General features: G+C 47.0%; 1 protein-coding gene across 1 annotated transcript in view; it reads left to right on the forward strand.

The window, feature by feature from the left end:
• The first annotated feature begins 14,181 nt into the window (after positions 1-14,181).
• KLHDC8B (kelch domain containing 8B) overlaps positions 14,182-21,314 on the forward strand; it is a 31,173-nt gene continuing 24,040 nt past the window's right edge. The window contains exon 1 of the mRNA XM_063123447.1: positions 14,182-15,027. Coding sequence (XP_062979517.1) covers positions 14,652-15,027 — 376 coding nt within the window. The 5' untranslated portion in view covers positions 14,182-14,651. The remainder of the gene's footprint in view (positions 15,028-21,314) is intronic.

Consider the following 21,314-nt stretch of genomic DNA (forward strand, 5'->3'; position numbering starts at 1 on the left):
GTTTATTCGTTCAGTCATTTCCGACTCTTCGTGACTTCATGGACCAGCCCACGCCAGAGCTTTCTGTCGTTGCCACCCCTAGCTCCCCCAAGGTCAAGTCTGTCACCTCCAGAATATCATCCATCCATCTTGCCCTTGGTCGGCCCCTCTTCTTTTTGCCTTCCACTTTCCCTAGCATCAGCCTCTTCTCCAGGGTGTCCTGTCTTCTCATTATGTGGCCAAAGTACTTCAGTTTTGCCTTTAATACCCTTCCCTCAAGTGAGCAGTCTGGCTTTATTTCCTTGAGTATGGATTGGTTTGATCTTCTTGCAGTCCAAGGCACTCTCAGAATTTTCCTCCAACACCACAGTTCAAAAGCATCTAGCTTCCTTCGCTCAGCTTTCCTTATGGTCCAGCTCTCGCAGCCATAGGTTACTACGGGGAATACCATTGCTTTAACTATGCGGACCTTTGTTGTCACTGTGGTGTCTCTGCTCTTAACTATTTTATCGAGATTTGTCATTGCTCTCCTCCCAAGAAGTAAACGTCTTCTGATTTCCTGGCTGCAGTCAGCGTCTGCAGTAATCTTTGCGCCCAGAAATACAAAGTCTGTCACTGCCTCCACGTTTTCTCCCTCTATTTGCCAGTTATCAATCAAGCTGGTTGCCATAATCTTGGTTTTTTTTTAGGTTTAACTGCAACCCAGCTTTTGCACTTTCTTCTTTCACCTTTGTCATAAGGCTCCTCAGCTCCTCCTCTTAGACTCGAAAAAGGACCTCACGCTACTCTTGTTTTCCCCACTGCCTTCCTCAAAATATATATATACTCATTTATGTAATTGTTCCATATTAACCATTCCGAAACTGGAAACGCACATTTGCAACGGCGCACCGTGATTTCTAAAGCAGAGGCTTCGAAAGCGCGGCAACGCGGTCTCCCTAACCGGGCCTGCGCGGAGTGCCCGCGTAAAGCAGCCGCTGTCCCGAGCGCGCTGCGCCCGGGGGAGGAAGAGTTAAAGCGGCGAGTGGTGTGTGGCTTCCCCCCCTCTCCGCTATATTAAGAGGCTCGCCGAGAGTGGAGGAGAAGCAGCGGCATTGGAACAGGGAGGCGAAGAGAGGCGCGGGCAGAAGCGGGCGTCTCCCATCCTCGCCAAGGCGCTTGCAGAGTTTGCCCGGACGGGGGGGATCGCGCACCCCGGCGAGGTGAGCGCTGCGCCTGGGGCTCCCGAGGGCAATCAGGTGGGTCCGGGGCTCCGTCCAGCTATGGCGGAAAACTCCGAGCGCCGGACTCTCCCGTCCTTCTCGCCGAGCGCTGGACCCCTGTGGGGAAGAGGCGGCGATGGCGACTCCTCCTCCTGCAAAGTTTGTCTCGGCGGGAAGAAGGGAGAGCCGAAGGGGCGAGGCCGCAGGGAGCCCGCGTTCAGACGGCGGCTTCCAAGCGCATCTGCTCCCTCGGGCGATCGGAGAGGTGCCGGGGCGCGGAGCTCCGCAGGCGGCCCTTGGGACGTTGCGCAGCGTGCCTGCGAGCTCCGCGCCTCCCCTCTGCGGCCATCCGGGGGAGGGGAGCGTCGGGCTTACCGCGGGCGGAGCCGGTTCCTTGCTGCGGCTACCAAAGAGAAGTGCCGCTCACGCCCTGGAGCCGGCCGGGCTCTTTAGTCGGAGCTTTAGCAACTCTTTCATTGCTAGAGGTTGCGGAGTGACCGGGGGGTCGGTGGGGTTCTCCTGTCGGATAGAGCCAAGGTGGGATCCGGAGGCAAGGCAGCGCCGTAGGTAGGGTCGCCGCGTAGTTCTTCCCAGGTAGTGCCGCCTTTGCGCGAGGTGAAGGACGCATATTTCCCCGCCCCCGCCCCTACCCTCAAGGAGGGGGAATAGAGTTTGTGTTCAAGGTATAGGTTTTGGAAGGGCGTCGTTTACGGCTGGTCCTTATCCGTGTTTTCAGTGTCCTGGAAATGGTGTCTCTGAGCATGTGCAGGGTTATTTTTATAGCTCTCTTCTCTCCCCGCCCCCAACAGCCCCAGTCGTGCAGCTATAGTCAGCCCCACTGTGTTTCAGGTTCATTAAACGACAACTGCAAAAGGAACATTACCTTGAAAGAAAAAAAGATCGGAAGGCAAACACATTAATTCTTCTAAAAATCAACGCAAAACATTTTTCTTTAGGGATTGCGGTCAGGGCCAGGACTAGTTCCATTTCTTTCTCCCCCACCCCTCCAGCCAAACGAAAAGGTTGTTACCTCACACCCCCTTGTGCCTTACTGCATGCTGAGCCGCATAACGGTGGCACATGAAATGCCAAGAGTTGACTGAGATGCTCCCTTTCTCTTTCTCTTTCTAAAGGTCTTTTACTTCTTTAGTGCCTGCCCTCCATAACTGTGTCTCTGCCGCAGGCGGCTATTGAAGACCAAAAGGCCCTTGCCCAGCACTTCAAGTGTGGCAAGTTCTTTCCCCATTATCCCTATGGCTTGCTCCTTCCCCCATAAGAAGAGCCCTGCCGAATCAGACCAAAGGACTTCAGAAGTCCAGCCTCTGGTATCCCATAGTGGCCAAGCAGATGACTTTGGGAAGCCCCATGAGCCAGCAGGAGCCCCCTGCTGTTTGTCCCCAGTATTGTATATTCAGAGTTCCCCTGCCTCTGATCCTAGAGGTAGCATATAGCCATTTCATGACCAGGAGTCATTTCATGACCAGCCTCATCTTCCGTGATTTGGTTTAATCCCCTTTAAAGTCATCTAAGCTAGTAGCCATTTCCAGGTCTTCAGGAAGCTAATGCCGTGGTTTAGTACTTCTTTTTGTCTGTCCTCAGTCTTCCATTACTCTGCTTTGTTGAATGGATCCTGCTTCTAGTATTGTGAGAGAGGGAGAAAAACTTCTCTCTGTACACTTTCTACATGGATCATTTTATAAACCATGATCACAGCCCCCTTTACTCACCTTTTTTAAAAAAACTTAAAATAGCTCCAGACACAATAGTTCCCTGTATGGGATTGCTTCCCCACCCTATTGAGCAGCAGTTGCATCCTCTGAGCAAACTCTCATTCCTCTGCTGAGAGATATAGGGGGAAGAAGCAGTTTAGTGATGCTAAATGACTTCATCTTCCCATTTTGGAATGTTTCCAAGATGGCTGAAAAGCAAGGTATTGGCTTGCTCAGAAACTTAGTAAGGGCATCAGGCCGGCTAGAACCACACTGTTGCAGCTTCTCTTTGGCTTTAGGCCTGCCACCTAACACAGTACAGCACATTCAGCGTTCCTGGTTGGGAATGAGTAAATCTGAGTCCTGTGATATTGGACAGCAGCCAACAAACTTCTGAGCAGCAGCAGCGGTCTATCCAGTAGCAAGGACTTGGGAATTGCAGCTGCCGTATCCTGAAAGGTACACAGCGTTGGTGCTGTGGGCAGGAGGTGGGGCTTGGCATTGGGAGCGTGCCTCAGGCAGTGTAGAAATGACTACTAGCTATAGTGATGCTTGAACCCCCAGCTCCTTTTAGAAATCATTAAGCGTTGACTCATGCGTTATTATCTGCTTGTGAGTTGCAGAGTGTATGCTGAGAATCTGGGAGCGGCATGGCATAGCCGTGGTTTGGGAAGTAGGTTTGATTTGATCCTTCTGGTCATTTTTTGTGTGCTTTGAGAGGGGTAAGGCTTGGAGAAGCACTCTCGTAAGGCAGGCTCATAGCAGGCAAGACCTGGCCCTTGAGTCAGGAGCGGATGATCCCTGGTCTGGTTGGTTTCAGGTTTGCCCTAGATCTAGGGATTAGTTTAGCCTTTGGATGTGTTTTCAGTTCCAAAGCACCCAGGTCCCCGGAACATATCTAGCAGTGAAAGGAATGAGTGGTACTTTGATCACGGGCACAGTATGTCTCTCTCCCCTTCATCCTTGTGCAACCAAAATAAACATATCTGAAGACTGAGGGAAGGGCTTGTAGGAGAAAGCATGTCGTGTTCCGGGCTGGGTTTGAGGCCTGGCACGTCTGTTACAAATTAAGTGCTGGTCGATCTGATGGCTCCCTACTGGCTGCCAGTTGTTATTGGGTAGGATGAGATCTTAATTGCAAGACCATTGGCATGTCACCAAAAACGACCAGGCGGGGCGGGTGGGGGGTGACGAAGGTGTTGGGTAAAGAATAGAGTGCCTAAAACTACCGATAGGCATGGTTCAAAAGTAGATTTTATAACCCGATTCCTAAGCAAATGGTTTTGGTGTAATGTACGCTCCACTAGAACTTTTCGTGTGCTGCACTTCTCACCCATGAATCCCAAACTGCAAACAATGAGCTAAGCAGAGGGATTAAGAAACATAGTAATAATCCATTTCATATGTAACTGTGGCAAATTGTAGGTCAATGCGCAATTTGCCATGTGCCAGCCGCATTCTACCATTATTTTGCATATTCAACCTTCATTTGGGCTGATTGAAGGTTGCTACTTGATGTCCAAATGTAGACAATATAGATTAATTGTGGGTTAAACAACCCACAGTTAATTTACAATTAGTTGTTTGGTTAACTGTGGGCTTTTAACCCATGATTACCCTATAGTGTCATTGTTTGGAAGTGACTTTGCAACCTCTGATTGGTTTGATCACAGGTTGCATATGCAAAATGGCAGTAGAACACGCCTGGCTAATTAATTAACCCACAATTAGACCTGTTATGTGCAAATAGGCCCAGTGCCATTCTCACACACACCTGGAGGTCACATTCATGTTTAGGAAGATGCCTTTTGATCCTTTCCCCCAAACATCTGTGTTTAACACAAGTCAGGGTGGTGGAATACTCTTTTTCCTGCACTTTTTTTGTTCATACATTCAGAATATCACCCCATTTCTTGCTTACGCATTTTTTGTTTCTAATACACCTTACCTGTACCTTTAATATATATGCAGAGGTCATGCCTCATTATTAAAATCTGGTTGACTTAAGCCAGCCTTTCCCCAACCGGGCACCCTCCCAGATGTGTCAGGATGCATCTGGGAGTGCACTGGGCTGGGGAATGGCTGGGGATACTGGGAGTTGTAGTCTGACACATCTGGGAGGGTGCTAGGTTGGGCAAAACTGGCTTAAAACTTCAGTGCCAGCTTTACCATGAGCAAGTTCTATTTATTAGGTCAGGAGGCTGCATTTTGCTACTGCTCTCCTCCCTCCTGGTATTGAAGAGGACAACCCAAAAAGTAAATGAGAGCAAAGCAAGATGTTTTGCTTTGCAGGGGGTTGCTCTCGATGGCCTTATAGGCCCCTTCCAACTCTCCTGTTCTATGATTCTATGTTCTCATAGCAAATGCAGCATGATTGTCTAAATAGTGGGGAGCTCTCCAAGGGAGGATTGTCAGGTGGGAAGGAGACCTCTTCTGCCCACCGATTTTCCCCTGTGCATGCTCCCATGCCATCTTTAGGTACCCTGGGAAATCAGCGGGTATAAACCCTAATAATTCGTTCAGCCTTATCAGGGAATCACAGGGTTGGCTGGCCAGGCTGACTGTGAGAAATAGATGACAAAGGTGCTTCTTGCCAAGCTACTAAACCAATCCTATAGCACCCATCCTGTGCTCGTATGCAGCACCGAAGTCCTGTAGCCAGGAAAGCACGGCCTTTCACTAATTTGTCTCTTCTCCTTTCCCCCGTGGGACTTGGTGGCTCAGAACATGAGCAGAGTCAGCCCTGCCTGGTAACTCAGCAGACAGGAAAGTTGCAGAACTGCTTTCCTCTTGTCGGATCTGGGTCTGGGATGTCTTGGGCGACCACTGTGTAGTGTCCCTCCTCTGCTAGGAATATGGGTGTCCAGCTTAATCTATTCTATCCCTCCCCAAGCTGATGCCCTCTGGATGTTTTGGACTGCAATTCCTAGCATCCTTGAGCATTGGCCATGCTGGCTGGGGTTGATGGTAGTTAAAAGTCCAAAACAGCTGGAGGTCACCACCTTGGGGAAGCCTGATCTATGCCTGTGCTAAGCACACTTGGAATCTCCTATCTGTTGGCAGAACTTCGCTGTCTGAGAATTGTTGCTTCTAGTCCTCATGGTCATGAAGAATAACTTGGAAACATATGGACAGTGTCTGGCATGGGTTTAAAGATGGGAAGGAAGTGGTTTCCAAACTGGTTGGATTACTCTCTGTAGCTCTCTGTAGCTCTCCCAGGTGTCCTGATCCATAGGACTTCCCCAGTGCCAGGCTCCTCCTCCTCCTCCTCCTCCTCCTTTTCTCGCCTTGCCTTTTGCTTTCACAGTCCTTGCTTTGAGATTCCCAAATTATTTGCTATCTCGCTTCTCGGATTTCAGAATATGTTGGGCAAAGAAAGTACCTGCACCGTCTTGGTTTGCATAATTATAGCAGCATTTCAGTGGGTGCAGAACAGGGGCTGTTTCTTTTTCTGTATGTGACTCTCTACACAGCTCTCTATCATATACTAAGTGTGATCTTTCAAATCAACTCGGGCTTATCGGGCTCAAGCTAATAAAAAAGGAATTTTCTGTCGGCTTAAGGCTGAATCCTTGAGTCTTTCTTGGAGGCAGGAGATGGTTAAGGTGGCAGCTGCAGAATTAACTTGGCCAGCCCGCACATCCAGTCTTGTCAGTGCACCACTGGGATTTATTATTATTATTATTTAAGAGATTTTAAACTCTTGGCTGCTTGCACTGAACTGCAGGGGTAGCTAGAGATTGCTGAGTAAGCAAGGCTAGCAATGCGGTCAAAGCCGCTGCATTCGATGAAGGCAAAATGTGATCCAACACTTTCTCTGGACAGTTGCTTCCCGTTCAGTTCTGTAGTGGCTCCCATGAGCTCTCCGTGGCAAAAAGCTGCACGGAGGACACGATCCACAGTAGTCTCAATTTGTGGTTTTGCCCACCAAGGTCCCCCCACAGGTCTGGATTGCAGAATTGGAAGCTGTCAAACACTGTTGCTGGGGGGTGTACTACCATCTTATTTATTTATTTATTTATTTATTTATTGCATTTATATACCACCTTTTTTCCTCCAAGGAACCCAAAGCGGCGTACATGATCCTAATCCTCCTTTCCATTTTTATCCTCGCAACAACAACCCTATGAGGTAGGCTGGGCTGAGAGTCTGTGACTTGCCCAAAGTCACCCAGTGAGCTTCCATGGCTGAGTGGGGACTAGAACCTGGATCTCCCGACTCTTAGTCTGACACTGTAGCCACTACACCACACTGGCTCTTGCTTGCAGGCTATGTAAGCCTACACGTCGAAAAGTTTAAATGCCAAGGGGCATCCACATATGAATTTATTTCCCCAGATTTGTTGTTTCAGCACTAGTGAGAACATCTGAGCACCTGATTCACTTCAAACAGCTGACCTAGCTCTTTTCTGAATGAATGAATAAATTATATAGGAGCTTATGCATGCAAGCATGGGCTGTCCTGCTGGGCTGTTCCTCTCTCCTTCTCCCCCCAACTCTGTCACCAGAACTGGCTTTCCACGCGTCTCTTTTCCGAATGACACTTAGGAAACAACTACTGATATTTTTGTAGTTAATAGGATAACTACATTTGAAACTATAGTAGCGTTTTTCAGGGGAGTCCAAAGTATACACCACTTCTTCCACCCAGTGGCTATCCAGGTAATTTAGAGGGTTCTTATTTATTCTGCCTACATTTATATGCAATTTTATTGGGCCTGTTCCGACAACATGCTAAGCCATGGTTAGGCTGCCAACCCTTTTGCAGCAAATGGTTAGCGAGTGTGTTTAAGCTGTGGTTATGTAGCCACCAGAGCCTTGTGTGGTGCAGAGCGGTAAAGCAGCAGTTTCTGCAGCTGAAACTCTCCCCATGACCTGAGTTCGATCCCAGCGGAAGCTGGTTTCAGGCAGCCGGCTCGGGTCGACTCAGCCTTCCATCCTCCCGAGGTTGGTAAAATGAGTACCCAGTTAGCTGGGGGAAAGGTAATAACAGCCGGGGAAGGCAACGGCAAACCACCCCGCTATAAGGCCTGCCAAGAAAACATCAGCGAAAGCTGGTGTTCCTCCAAGAGTCAGTAATGACTCAGTGCTTGCACGAGAGGTTCCTTTCCTTTCATGTAGCCACCATGGTTAGGAATGGTTCACACGACATGCAAAGTGCTTAACCACCGTGGCTTAGCGTGTTCTCTGAATAGGGGCATTATCTTTAAGAACTGCACTGGATCAGACCAATGCTTCATCTAGCTGAGTGTTCACGGTGTCCCACCTGATCCCTCTGGGCACCTTGCACAGGCATCTGGTGGCCATTGTGAGAAATCGGATGTTGGACTAAAAAGGCCTTTGATCTGATCCAACAGGGCTGCTCATGACCTTGTATGGGAATATCAGATGTGTGGTGGGTGTTTTAGTGGTAAGTTACTATCCCTCATTGTTGCAGAAGGAAATAAAATGTATGCCATTGAAGATGCCTTCTGTCCTTGGCCTCTGATAAAGCAACTGCAACCCTCATCTGCATAGCCAAACCCAGACGATGCAGGATACGTACTACCACTGTATGCTCTAACTGCGGTATTGATCCTGCATTCCAGGGATACTGAAGCTCTTTCAGCCTGAGGGCCAAATTCCATTTTGGAGAAGGTCTCAGGGGCTGCATTCCATTGGTGGGTAGGGTGACCATATGGAAAGGAGGAGAGGGCTCCTGTATGTTTAACAGTTGTATAGAAAAGGGAATTGCAGCAGATGTCATTTGTATGCATGCAGCACCTGGTGAAATTCCCTCTTCATCACAACAGTTAAAGCTGCCCTCTTTTGTATTTGGTCATGCTGTGCAGGGGTCCTGCAGCTTTAACTGTTGTGATGAAGAGGGAATTTCACCAGGTGCTGCATGTATGCAGATGATACCTGCTGAAATTTCCTTTTCTATACAACTGTTAAACATACAGGAGCCCTGCACTCTTTTGCATCTGATCACCCTATTTTTTATTTTTTTGGCATCTGGTTCAAGGCCCTTTTGCCACACACACACACACACACACATATCCCCCCGCAGGCATGTTGAGTTCTAGTTTCTCACAAATTGCATGCTGCAGCCACAGCACAAACTCCAGGCAGTGTGGTATTAGGGCCATTCTGATTTTATGTACTAGGGATGTTACCTTGCCTGCAGATTAAACTTATGCTTTTCCTGCTAGCCTCAAGAGCCAGGTCCCTTGGGCACTGAAGGTTGGGGAGAGAAAAAGTTCCTTCTCTCCATCTCCTAAGAGCACTGGAAAGGCCCCCCAGAAGCAAAAGCTATTCCTGATCTGGGGACTTGTTATTAATATTTCATGCCTGCATTGCTAAATTATGCAGCTCTCAGCTATTAAGATACTAAAGCATCTAATTTTGTGGGGAGGAAGATAAATGAGCTATAGAGTCCTTGTAGTTGACAAGATTTAAAAGTGGGGATACTCCGAGGGGCTGGCTACAAATTAAACGCTCCAGGTGGAGCACAGAGCGGACAAGGAAGGATTGGCTCTCCATGCTGGTACTAAAGCTGCATCTCCTGAGCTGCGCATAAAATGCGGCAGGGGAGCTGGCTAAACACTCAGAGTCCCAGAGGCAGCTGCTGTCTCTACGTTCTCTTCTTTCATTTCACAATGATCTAATGAACAGTGACGCTAAAGGCGGCTTCGATTCAGCCTCATTGATGTTTCCAGTCAAGGGGTTAGGACAAAGGGGTGCCGTGCAGCTGACCTTTGAGCTATGCAAATAGTATTGCCAACTGACCTGAAAAAAGCTGGCCTGGCCTGCTCCTGTGGCCTTAACAGCACCTTGCTCTGCAGGAATCAGCAAGGAGAGCTTTTGCAGCAAGGGTGGGCAATTTGTGGCCCTCCAGATGACTTTGCCCTCCAGCTCCCATGATTTCGCATCATTGGCTGTGCTGGATAGGGCTGATAGGAGATGTAGGCCCAAAATTTGGAGGGCCACAAGTCGCGCACCCCTGTTTTACAGTACGGGCCTTTTCATTTGCTAACATCTGGAGATCAAGGGGCTGTTAAAGGCAGAGAACTAACAACTGGTAAACATTGACAAACCTTTATGGAAATGCAACTCTAAATAGAAAGAAGCCCTTACAACAGCTTTCTCCAACCTGCCCTACAGATGTTTTCTTCTGCAACTCCCTGAATTCCTGACCATTGGCCTTGCTAACTGGAGTTAATGGGAACTGAAGTCCAAAACATTTGGCTGGCACCAAGCTGGGGAAGGCTGCCTTACAACCAAGGCTCAGCTATTTCCATTTCTTCTCGCTGCCAAAGTGTGGGATTGAGACCTAACTATTTTATTTATTCATGTATTTTATTTATTTTTAGGCATTTCTATACCACCCTTGGTTATATTCCCAGGATGGCTCCCAGCAAGAATAAACAATTTAAATGGAAATTAAAATAAAATAAGCTAAGATAATAAAAATAGCCAGCAGATTAAAACTATATATAAAGAGCTCAGGAATATAAAATTGTGTTTGCCTGATGCCAAAGGGACAACAAAATTGACGCTAGGTGAACCTTTCTAGAGAGGGTGTTCCACAGCTGGGGCCCTCAGGGACCCTGAGTGTTCCACAACAGGGGTGCCACCACCGAGAAGGCCGTCTTTCTGTTAGCCACCCGCCTTGCCTCAGATGGCAGGGACATCTTCAGGAGGTCCTCCACTGAAGTTTTTCTATACAATGTGCACACAATAGCTATTAAGGCTACTTCAGCAGCCATTTGCAGCCCCTTCAACACTATGAGTCGCATCCTGTAAACATGCACACTGGCCATCTATATGACTTTTTCCAAACTGCATCAGAGTTAGCTGAAAAGCATTGAAATGCATTGCTATACATCGTATGGTGGTTTCTGAACTGTCAGGAGATGGCGCTGTTGCTTTGCTTTCTGCACTACTATTACCCTAGCCTGATGAAGAGTTCTGGAGAACTCTAAAGCTTGCACACTCTTTTGTGACTTTTTATTTGGTCCTAATTATGATATTACCCAATTGTAGATTTGGTGAAGGTTTTGCTCATGGACCTTTGACTTTTCCGTTGCACAGAAGAGACTTATTAAAAGAACGGTGCTCTTAAATGTGGGAAACACTTTAGAGACTTGTGACACGCATCACAGCTGTAGTTAAAGCTGCAGTTGACTGAGGTGGCAACTCTGGGGGAGTGGAGGAGAGCTTCCTTTTGAAAATATGTTCATTAACAGTGGCCCTATTCAGAAGACACCTTAAACCACAGCTTTAACCATGGCGGTTAAGCCAGAAAGCTAGGCTGCATTCAGAAGACACCTTAAACCATGGCTTTAACCATGGTGACTAAGGCAAAAAGCCTTAGTTACCGTAGTTAAAGCCATGGTTTAAGGTGTCTTCTGAACCACAGCCTGGCTCTCTGGCTTAACCACCGTGGTTAAAGCCATGGTTTAAGGTGTCTTCTGAACAGAGCCTATTTGTCATAAATTCACTTGTCTGGATTAGGTCTATAATCCTGGAAAGCCAGCAGGGGCCCTTGGCTGATCTGTCCTCCTTCCAACACCCACAATTGTTCTTGCCACATCCTAGCCGTTTCCAGAAGGGTAGCTGTGTTTGTCTATTGCAACAAAACCCTTTTCAGACAGTGCACTAAGCCACGATGGCTAAGCATTTTCAACTAAACGAGCATGTTGTGTGAACCATTCCTAACCATGGTGGCTACATAACCACGTTTTAAACACACACTAACCATTTGCTGCAAAAGGGTTAGTGGCCTAACCATGGCTTAGCATGTTGCATGAACAGGCCCAAAGCATCTTATGGCACCTAAATTAACAAACGTATTCTGGCATAAGCTTTCGTGGAATGCAACCCACTTCATCGGATTCATGGAGTATTATATTACTGCTTAGAGATATTTTAAAATATGATCAGAAGTATACAAATCAGTTTAATAATAGTATTTTTAAAAATCGGTGGGGGGGATTATTTGCAATTTACTGCTTAAATCCCCCCCCCAGCTGCCAACCATATGTTTGTATTAAAAAACATGAAACTCCCTATAATATTCCATGCATCTGATGAAATGGGCTGTGACCCATGGAAGCTTATGCCAGAATACATTTGCTAGTCCTTAAGGTGCCACAAGACTCTTTGTTGTTTTCACCACATCCCGATTCTCTTATCCTCTGGTGACCTCGCTGTTGTAATTTTGCAAGAAATGTCTTTTGAAGCTGTCTGCATCCCAGCAGGCACCTTTCACATTTACTTAAGTCTCTCCCTCTCCAGTATGTATTGTCCTTCCACCAAAATGTGAATGTACCAGACGGGCCTGTTGTGTCCTCTTGGGGTGTGTGTCTGTGATTCGTTTGACAAGGGGGCCATATCCTAACACCCGGTGGTACTGCTGACCTAAAGACACTAGTGGTTGCTGCTGTTGTTCTCTGGAAACAGGACGCTTAACGCTGGGAACTTCGAAGAATAATAATAATTAATTATTATTATTATTATTTATTGCATTTTTATACCGCCCAACAGCTGAAGCTCCCTGGGCGGTTCACAATAATGAAACAGCTCTCTTGTTCCAACTTCATCTTTGTTTTTCTTTTAGTGTCATTGCTCCACATGACCCTGAAGAGGCATTTGTGTCAGGTTGAGCTCTGCTAGTTTAATTAATACGCAACTACTGTTAGCTCATGGTTCTGCACTCTTTGCACATGCTTAAAGTGGGGAGGGGGAACATGCTCTCTTGCCACTTTGACTGTCCTGATTTTGTGTACAAGAAGGCTGCAGAACTCCAGGCCCAGGAGCCAAATCCAGGCCTCAGGGGGTCCCCGGAAGGCCACGCCCCTTCTGTTGGCCCCACCCCCTTTACCTCAAGCTCCAGTTATTTAGTGGTTTCCTAGATCCTGTGCGGTTCTTCCCCTCCCCCCTCTGCCTGACCTCCATTCTAAAGGGTCGAAATGCCTCTCCTAAGGCTTAGGTGCTGGCAGTAAGAGCTTTAAGCTACCGTGTTTCCCCGAAAATAAGACAGTGTCTTATATTAATTTTTGCTCCCAAAGATGCGCTAGGTCTTATTTTCAGGGGATGTCTTATTTTTCCATGAAGAAGAATATGGTACACATTTATTGTTGAACAACAAAAAAAGGGCTTATTTTCAGGGGGATGCCTTATATTACAGCGAAAGGCAAAACTGGAAGTAGGTCTTATTTTCGGGGGATGTCTTACTTTCGGGGAAACAGGGTACAATATGCTGGTATTTTGGCCCCGCCCATCACTGGAATGCAGCTCCTCCCCCCCCCCCCCAGCCGCAAGAGCTTCTTAGGCTGAAAGTGGTTCTGCACCTCTGGGGTAAGTAGTCTGGGTTGCATGATCACGAGAATCCATGCTTTAGGGTGGATTCCTGCATTGAGCAGGGGGTTGGACTCGATGGCCTTGTAGGCCCCTTCCAACTCTGCTATTCTATGATTCTATGAATGCAACAACAATGAAAGCTTCATGCTGGGCCGCTCATTCTGGAGGTCGGGTGGCGGGAGAAAGGACAGGTTTTTCTTTTCTTTTCTGTGAGACAGGCCTTTGTGGGTCAAATGGAGCCTATTTATTTATTTATTTATTTTATTACATTTCTATTCCGCCCAATAGCCGGCGCTCTCTGGGCAGTTCACAAAAATTAAAACCATTCAAAGTATAAAACAACAGTATAAAACCATAATATAAAATACAATATAAAAGCTCAACCAGATAAAAACAGCAGCAATGCCAAATTACAAATTTAAAACACCAAGTTAAAATTTATTAATAGACTGTTAAAATGCTGGGAGAATAAAAAGGTGTCTAAAAGCATATAATGTAAGTGCCAAGCGAACCTCCTTAGGGAGCTCATTCCACAGCCGGGGTGCCACAGCAGAGAAGGCCCTCCTCCTGGTAGCCACCTGCCTCACTTCCTTTGGCAGGGGCTCACAGAGAAGGACCCCTGAAGATGACCTTAGGGTCTAGGCAGGTACATATGAGATGTGTGTTTCTGCTTCGGTGTATGGATGAGCAGAACTAGTCTTGGCTGTGTTAAATTCAATTGGGAGTCCAGGCAGGCTGGAACTGTTTCCGGATGCCGGTTCTGGGACTGATGCCTAAATTTGAAGGACAACATGAAATCTTGCGGATGACCTGTTCAGAGACTTCCTGTGTATCTAGCATGGGCTGCTTTCACTGTGGCTCAGTTCCTTAAAATGGCTCCCGTGACAACCTCTGGTAACCTTGTACCTCCCTTTCCCCCCTCTTCTCTCTTTGTCCCTTGGAAGCTGCTGCAGGCAGTGCCATCAGTACAAAGATCCGAGAGGCACGAAGTTGAGGAGAAAAATTGCTGAGGGAGTGCCGCTTTTTGAGGCTGGCTTACCTTCAGCATTTGGTGCCTCCCTCCAGCGTTTTAGGCCTGGCCTGAGTAGACAGAACATCTCTTCGGCACATCCCTCGCCATTTTGGATAGGAATGGTTCCCCTCCCTGTGGAGGCAGCACCTCTCTGGCATCACGGCGCTCCTGGCCTGCCCCCTCGGGGGACCACGGATTCTCCCTGCAGCCATATCTGCTTCCCAGTCTACCAATGCCTTGTGGATGTGGAGTTCCAGTGGTACAGGAAGTAAGGCCTCCGACCTGCCTCAGGCCAGTCCTTGTAGATCTCCAGGGCACTGTCTGGAAGGCTGCCACACTGAGGCGCCGAGTCTGTGCGGGGGCCGTGGCCATGTCTGCCTCCTGAGATGCCAGGCCGTCAGGCAAAATGGAAGCCACCAATGCCAAATCCTTCTTCTGGGAGGCCTTCCCCCCCATGCCCACCTGCCGGGTGTACTGCAGCCCGACCTACCAGGACGGACACCTCTTTGTGGCAGGCGGATGCAGCCAGCAGGGTCAACCTTTGGACACGGTGGAGATGTTGGATATTGTTTCACGCAAGTGGACGGCGCTGCCCCCTATGCCCACCCCGCGGGCCGGGGCTGCAGCAGTGATGCTTGGCAAGGACATGATGGTGATTGGAGGGGTGGACTCCAAACAGAGCCCTCTGGCCTCGGTTGAAATCTACCATGCAGATGAGGGCAAGTGGGAGAAGAAAGCAGACCTGGCCCAAGCTTCCATGGGTGTCTCAGCTGTTGAGAAAGGTAAGTGGCAGTTCATCCCAGGGTCGTGGAAGGTATAAGGTGGGACAAAAATCTTCCAGTATTTGTACACTGAGCATTAGGGAAGGTGGCTGCTGTTCTAACAGAAACAAGTGGCACTTGCCACAAAAGGTTGCAGTACGGACTGCTCCTGTGCAGGGTGCCAGCTATGCCCTCTTCCGGGAGACTCCATTCCATTCTACCTCCCTGCCCTGGTTCTCCATTTCCGTCCTGCCCACAGTGGTTAGCCAGCACTCTTTGCCCACTGAGCATGCTCAGCCCTCCTTAGGCTGTTTTTAGGAGTTTATTCAAATGATGTTTTGTACGCTGCAAATCTTGGGATTCTTCCATGCCTGCTGATATCTCTTTCTTGTGCGTGAAAGTTGCCTTTTTGGCTACTTAAAGATCCACATTTGGTTAATGCATTTGCTATTAGTATATAGCAGAGGAGGGAAACGTTGAGGTGTACAGGGGGGCATTTTTGCTACAGAGCCCTAAAAGGGTCAAACTTAGCTTGTAAAAAATAAATAAATTTAACCTTTTGGGCACTCTGTAGTACTCCGGATGCCATTTTCCTCGTTATTTTTAAAAGCTGCCTTCAGGTTGCAGGTTACCCATCCTTGGTATATAGGATGCCTTTTAATTAAGAACTCATAGTAGTTCCAAGTTCAAAGTTTAGTGTACTGGACAAAGGCCATGACAAATACATCAAAAGAAAATATGTATACAATAATATAAATATTTCAAACAGTAGAAAATTATACCGATAACTTAGAATTTACCATAACTAAAACTCAACTTTCACGCAGCAGTCTGAGGCCGTAGCTAGACCTAAGGTTTATCCCTGGATCATCCAGGGGTCAAACCTGTTCACCTAGGTGACACACAGGGGATCCAGTGCTCAGGCAGGGGCAAACCCTGGATGATCCCAGGATAAACCTTAGGTCTGAATCTCCATGGCAGTTTTATGGCAATTTTGTCTAGTTCTCTCTTCCTAATCTTTTTTGCTGCCAGAGCAAATGAAGCCACTTTATGTGTCACATAACTGTTGGTATCACTCAGAAGAAAAAGAACCGTTTCTGCACTCATAGTATGGTGATGGACGCTTGGTTTTAATGCAAAGTCAGGCAAGCATGCAGTTATGTGGTGTGAGATGCAGCTGGTGCCTCATTTCAAAGATACTTACTCCACTGCTTTTAAAAACATTTGATGACTTTTCCTTGGTTTGTGATTTTGTGATAATCAATTTGTTTTTGTGTGTTTTTAAATGTATAAGGTGCCTTGAAAGGAACTGTTAAAGGGCAGGATAAAAAATTGTTAAAAACACTTCAATAGGTCCTTAGCTGCTATGCGTCCACTGTTAGTGCGCCAACATAGTGCCTTCCTGGGCTATGCATCTCCAATGTGGTACATACAGGTGAGGCAACCTGATTTAAATCAGGTACTGGATGTGTGCAACCATGTCATCTCAGTCAGTTCTTCTTGCTCGCACCCAGCACTGCGTTCAAACCAGGCCTGAGATTCTGACCTGCCACAGGTGACCGGGTGAAAATTGCAAGGAAGCCTTAGAGATGTGATTTGGCCTTTAAGGCCACAAATAAACGTACACAGCTGCGCGCAGGCAGATTTTATTGAACATATTTGCAGTGCTAGTGCCTGGAAAGACACAGGCCTGGACAATGCATTCATTATGTGGGGAATCTGGGTTCCTATCTCACAGTGTCTTTGTTTTTCATTTAAAGCAGTGGCAGGAGGCTGCCAATTCAGTTGGAGAAGGGGTGCTGGGGGAAGGGGTGTCTAAACTGCTCACACTGCCTCTGTCTAAATCAAAGATAGCCTTATAAGGGAGTCTGGTCTCTCCTACAGGGTTAACCGTAGTTTTAGGAAGGAAATTGAGGTGTGTGTTTGTGGAGGGTTTAATACCCTCCTGCTTTTAGCAGAGTTGCTGCTCTGCTAAAAGCCGGAGCCCTCCATGGCTGCAGTAAACTAGCCCGTCCACCATCACATATCACACAAACGTAATGCAAGATTTGACCAGAGAGGTTCACCTGAGGCCGATGTTTTGATCTTTTCAGTGCCAGGAGTAGACAAGGCTTTTTAGTCCTTCTGGAACGCATTAGTGCTTTTTTACAGTTTTGCCCTGCTGTTGGCTTTTATTTTGATCTTTTTATAGTTTTCATCTGTTTTAAACTTAACAGGTTTTATGTTGTGTTTTACTGTGTTATTGTATCTTATGGTTTTAAGGTGGCTTTGTGAACCACCCAGAGAGATTCAGATAATGGGCAGCATAGAAATACATTAAATAAAATAGATGATGATGATGATGATGATGATGATGATGTCGATCCCAGCTCATACAGACATTCCAGAAGTTTGCATTAGGCAGATCTTAGTTTCTGGAGATTGATTATAACACATTGTTTATAAACTGTGCGGCATGCTTGGAATTTTTGAGGGTATCTGTTCTCCATCTTTGGAGTGTTCCTTCAATTTCCTCTCAGCTTTCTTTGAAGTATCTACAGTCCTTTAGCTTACCCTTTTCTGCTCCCTTCTTCTACTTTTCCTTTTTTAACTTAAGTGTTTCATACTATTGGGTGTAGATTGAAAAGCCTTGTCTGAAAGACACGAAAATGGTAAGTTCAACTCTAAGAATTTAAGTGTAAATATCATCTTTTTATGCTATCAAACATATTGGTTGGTAGTAGTTGATGTAATTAATTAAAGTTCTCAGATTTAAAAAATATTCATCCTGGTTTCAGAGTTTGTTCTCTGTGTACAAGTATGTTTTCACAAAAAGATAAAGTTTGATAAATCTTTACGCACCAGAAGATTTCTAATTCTGCCATCTGATTAACATTCATGGGGTTAAGAATTTTGTCTTAGAAATAATCCTTTATTCTGGGCCACCAAACCCAAATTATGTGACTGGAATATACAGAGTACTTAATTTGCACACCCAGTTTACATAGTTGTATTATCTGGGGGATTTTTGAATGTGTTTTGGTTTCGACTCTCTGTTGAGGATTGGGTCCATTTTTGGTGAGACTGCAAAAAAAGTGGAAAGCAAATGAGTGTGAGAAAAATAAGCTTCTAATGGCAAGAGTCCAAGGGAAAAGTTGTACTTGGTCAAGATATCCCTATGCAGTTTATGTGTGTGGGGGGGGGGGGAAATTGCAACACATTTTTTCAGGGTTCCCTCTGCACTCATTTGGGATGCCTTGTTTTGTGTTTGTTTTGATCGAAGTGGAAGCTGAAACAATTAGATTCACAACTGGATTCCACATTCCCTTTGCTGTGATCACAGCTGTGTACATTTCTAGCAACTCTATCCTTTCTGTGCCAAAGTGGTAGTTTCCACACTGATTTTCTGGCCCCATTCTCATTGTTGAGGTCTGGGGAAATCTGGGTGTATGCAGGCATGACCCCAAACATTTTGGTGCCTGCAGACAGTTTAAGGCCGCGTACACCATTTTACATGGTGGATCTACGCGCACCCCGTTAAGGTCAGATGTACAACCGGAGCGGATTCCTTGTTTTGGGGGGCCCTTGGGTGAGATGGGGCCCACCTTCCTGAGTGCCCCCTCCTTCTTGCTACTGTTACCAATGCTCGTCTTTGTGCCCATTCTGCACAGGTGGCTAGAGCAGGGGAGAGCCCAAGGCAGGCGGAATACGTTGCTTCCTCTCTTTGGTTTGGTCACTGCTTGCATGCTCAGAGAGGGCAGGTGAACAGGCAGCAAGGCGAAGCAACAGTAGGGCCAGGACTCTCTGGGAGTGAGTGCCGGGCTCCCTGGTGGGGGTGACCCCCAGCACCTGCCCAATGATGCCAACCCCTGATACTGGTCCCACGTACAGCCTTTCTTGGGGGATTGGATTTAGGAATTAGCTAGTTTCTAACAGAAACCAAATGTGCGGATTGCTGACTGGCTGGCCCTTGTGACAATCACAAAATCCCTCCCCTACAACCTAAAGCAAGGTTTCAAATTAAAAAAGCCAAAAATAGATTGGCTGAAAACAACAACCCAAACATAATAAAATACAGAATCATAGATTCATAGAATAGTAGAGTTGGAAGGAGCCTATAAGGCTACCGAGTCCAACCCGTTTAGCCTGGATGAGCACGTTAAGGACATGATTAATTTATTCAATAAAAACTGAGAGGAGAAGGCAAAAGCCACACTGGAATTAGTTCTGGGCTGAAGTCTCTGGATGCAAGCCCCCCCTTTTTCTTTTTTGAAAAATCTGTAGATGTGCAACCTGGGCAGCCTCTTGTGTAAAACTTGTGTGCAAATCTAGAATCCTGGAGTTGGAGGGGGCCTTGTCGGCCATCCAGCCTAACCCGCCACGCTCAAGGCAGCAAATCCAGGGCAAGAGCAACCCCAGCAAACAGCTGTGCAGCCTCTACGTGAAGACATCCACTGAAGGAGAGCTCACCAGCTCTCGAGGTCAGGAGTGGGCAAACTCCTTTTTTTCCTGGCCATTTGCATGAAGAGAGAAACACCCCACCCCCATGCTCAAAATCATCTGGAGTGGATGCTAAGTCCCGTCCCCCCACGCACACTAAGAGTCCTTGGCAGGAGGTGGGGGTGGACTTCTCTCCCGCTCCAGATGATTTTTGGCAGAGCAACTTTTTTGCTCCCTAAATTAGCCAGTGGAGCAATCCCCATTTGTTTGTTGCCCCAAGGTTTTTTGGGGAGCGCACTTTGCTCCCCCACAGCCATTGTTTTCAAGGGGGCCTTTTTTGCTTCCAATACAAGCCAGTGAAACATTGGAAGCCATTGTTCCAGGTGCCCCCTGCCCAACAAGGTACCACTTTGCGAGCCCCCTCACTCCCTCTTCTTTCTTGGGGCACCATAGGGACTGTGACATTGACCCAGAATGGCCCTGCAGTTGGCTGCTCCGATCTTGATGGACATTATGCCTGCCCCTGCTCTAGGAAATGGATTCCATTATCAAATTGCTCTTACCATCAAGTCAGTTCTCCTAATCTTCAAATGAAATTGACATTCCTGTAGCTAAAGTCAGGTAGATTAAGTCTTATTTATTTATTTATTGCTGTTCTATACCGCCCAATAGCCGGAGCTCTCTTGTCTTGCCCTATGGGACATGAAAGAACAGGTCTTTAGCCTCTTCTATAAGTGAGGGTGGCCCCTGGTGTGTGTGTGTGTGTGTGTGTGTGTGTGTGTGTGTGTGTAGGCTAGCATCTCCTCCTCCTCAAATGCACCATGGCTGGTGCCAGACTATTTTGCGCCCTAGGCAAGGCGGGCTACTTGCACCCACCCCAAAATTGCCAACTTCGATTTTTAAGAACAGATGTTTTGTAGAAAAAATAAAAAGCACAAAACTTGAACTTAATATGTTCTTTCTTAAACCAGCTAATTTGTATAAAACTGTGACCCTTAAAGGTCGGTACTGTGCCCCTCTGAGTTCTGCGCCCTAGGCAGCTGCCTAGTTGGCCTAATGGTAGCGCCGGCTCTGACCATGGCACAATTTTTCCCAGCCTGGCATCCTCTGGATGTATTTGACTCCAAATCCCATAATTCCTATAATCCCATAGTGCTGGCCAAACTGCTGTAGCTCTACCCCCAATCACTGATGTGCATCATAAGCCCTCTGGCTTGGGTTTGTAGTCTTATCATTCAGACAACATACTAAACCATAGTTAGGCCGCTAACCCTTTTGCAGCAAATTTTGAGTGATTGTGTTTAAACCATGGTTAAGTAGCCTGTGGTTAAATCATGGTTATGTAGCCACCATGGTTAGCAATGGTTCACACAACACGCTAAGCCATAATGTTTAGCTCAAAATGCTTAACCACCTTGGCTTAGCGTGTTGTCTGAACAGGGCCAGCCTGTCCTTGTGAATGGGGCCTCTGACTTGAGCTGGGATCTCACCTCATGTGTAGGAGCACATCAAAATGTGTGGAGAACCCTTTACTACACCAGCTAGGAGGCAGGTCCATGGCAGAGGCAGGGGCTGTGGTGCTCAGTGGAGGGAGCTAACCCATGCAGCCACACAACCCCCTTGCATGTTCTTTTAGCGCATGGGGGGGTGTCAGGATTCTCCATATGTGACAGCCTTTCAGGTATCTGAAAAGTGCTCTCATGTCCCCCTGGCTCGTCTCCCCCTTCTCTTCTCCAGGCAAAACATAACCTAGTTCCTTCAGCTTTGATACCCGTTAGATAAAACTTATTAAATGAAATATTTTTGTCTAGAAGAGAAGCAAGAAAATGTGCCAAAATAAAGCATGACTGGGCCTGATGCTTTTCTTCCCCCAGTTGGTTTGGGTGTAA

The sequence above is a fragment of the Elgaria multicarinata genome, chromosome 3 (genome assembly GCF_023053635.1).
Source record: "Elgaria multicarinata webbii isolate HBS135686 ecotype San Diego chromosome 3, rElgMul1.1.pri, whole genome shotgun sequence".
In the NCBI taxonomy this organism is placed as follows: Eukaryota; Metazoa; Chordata; class Lepidosauria; order Squamata; family Anguidae; genus Elgaria; species Elgaria multicarinata.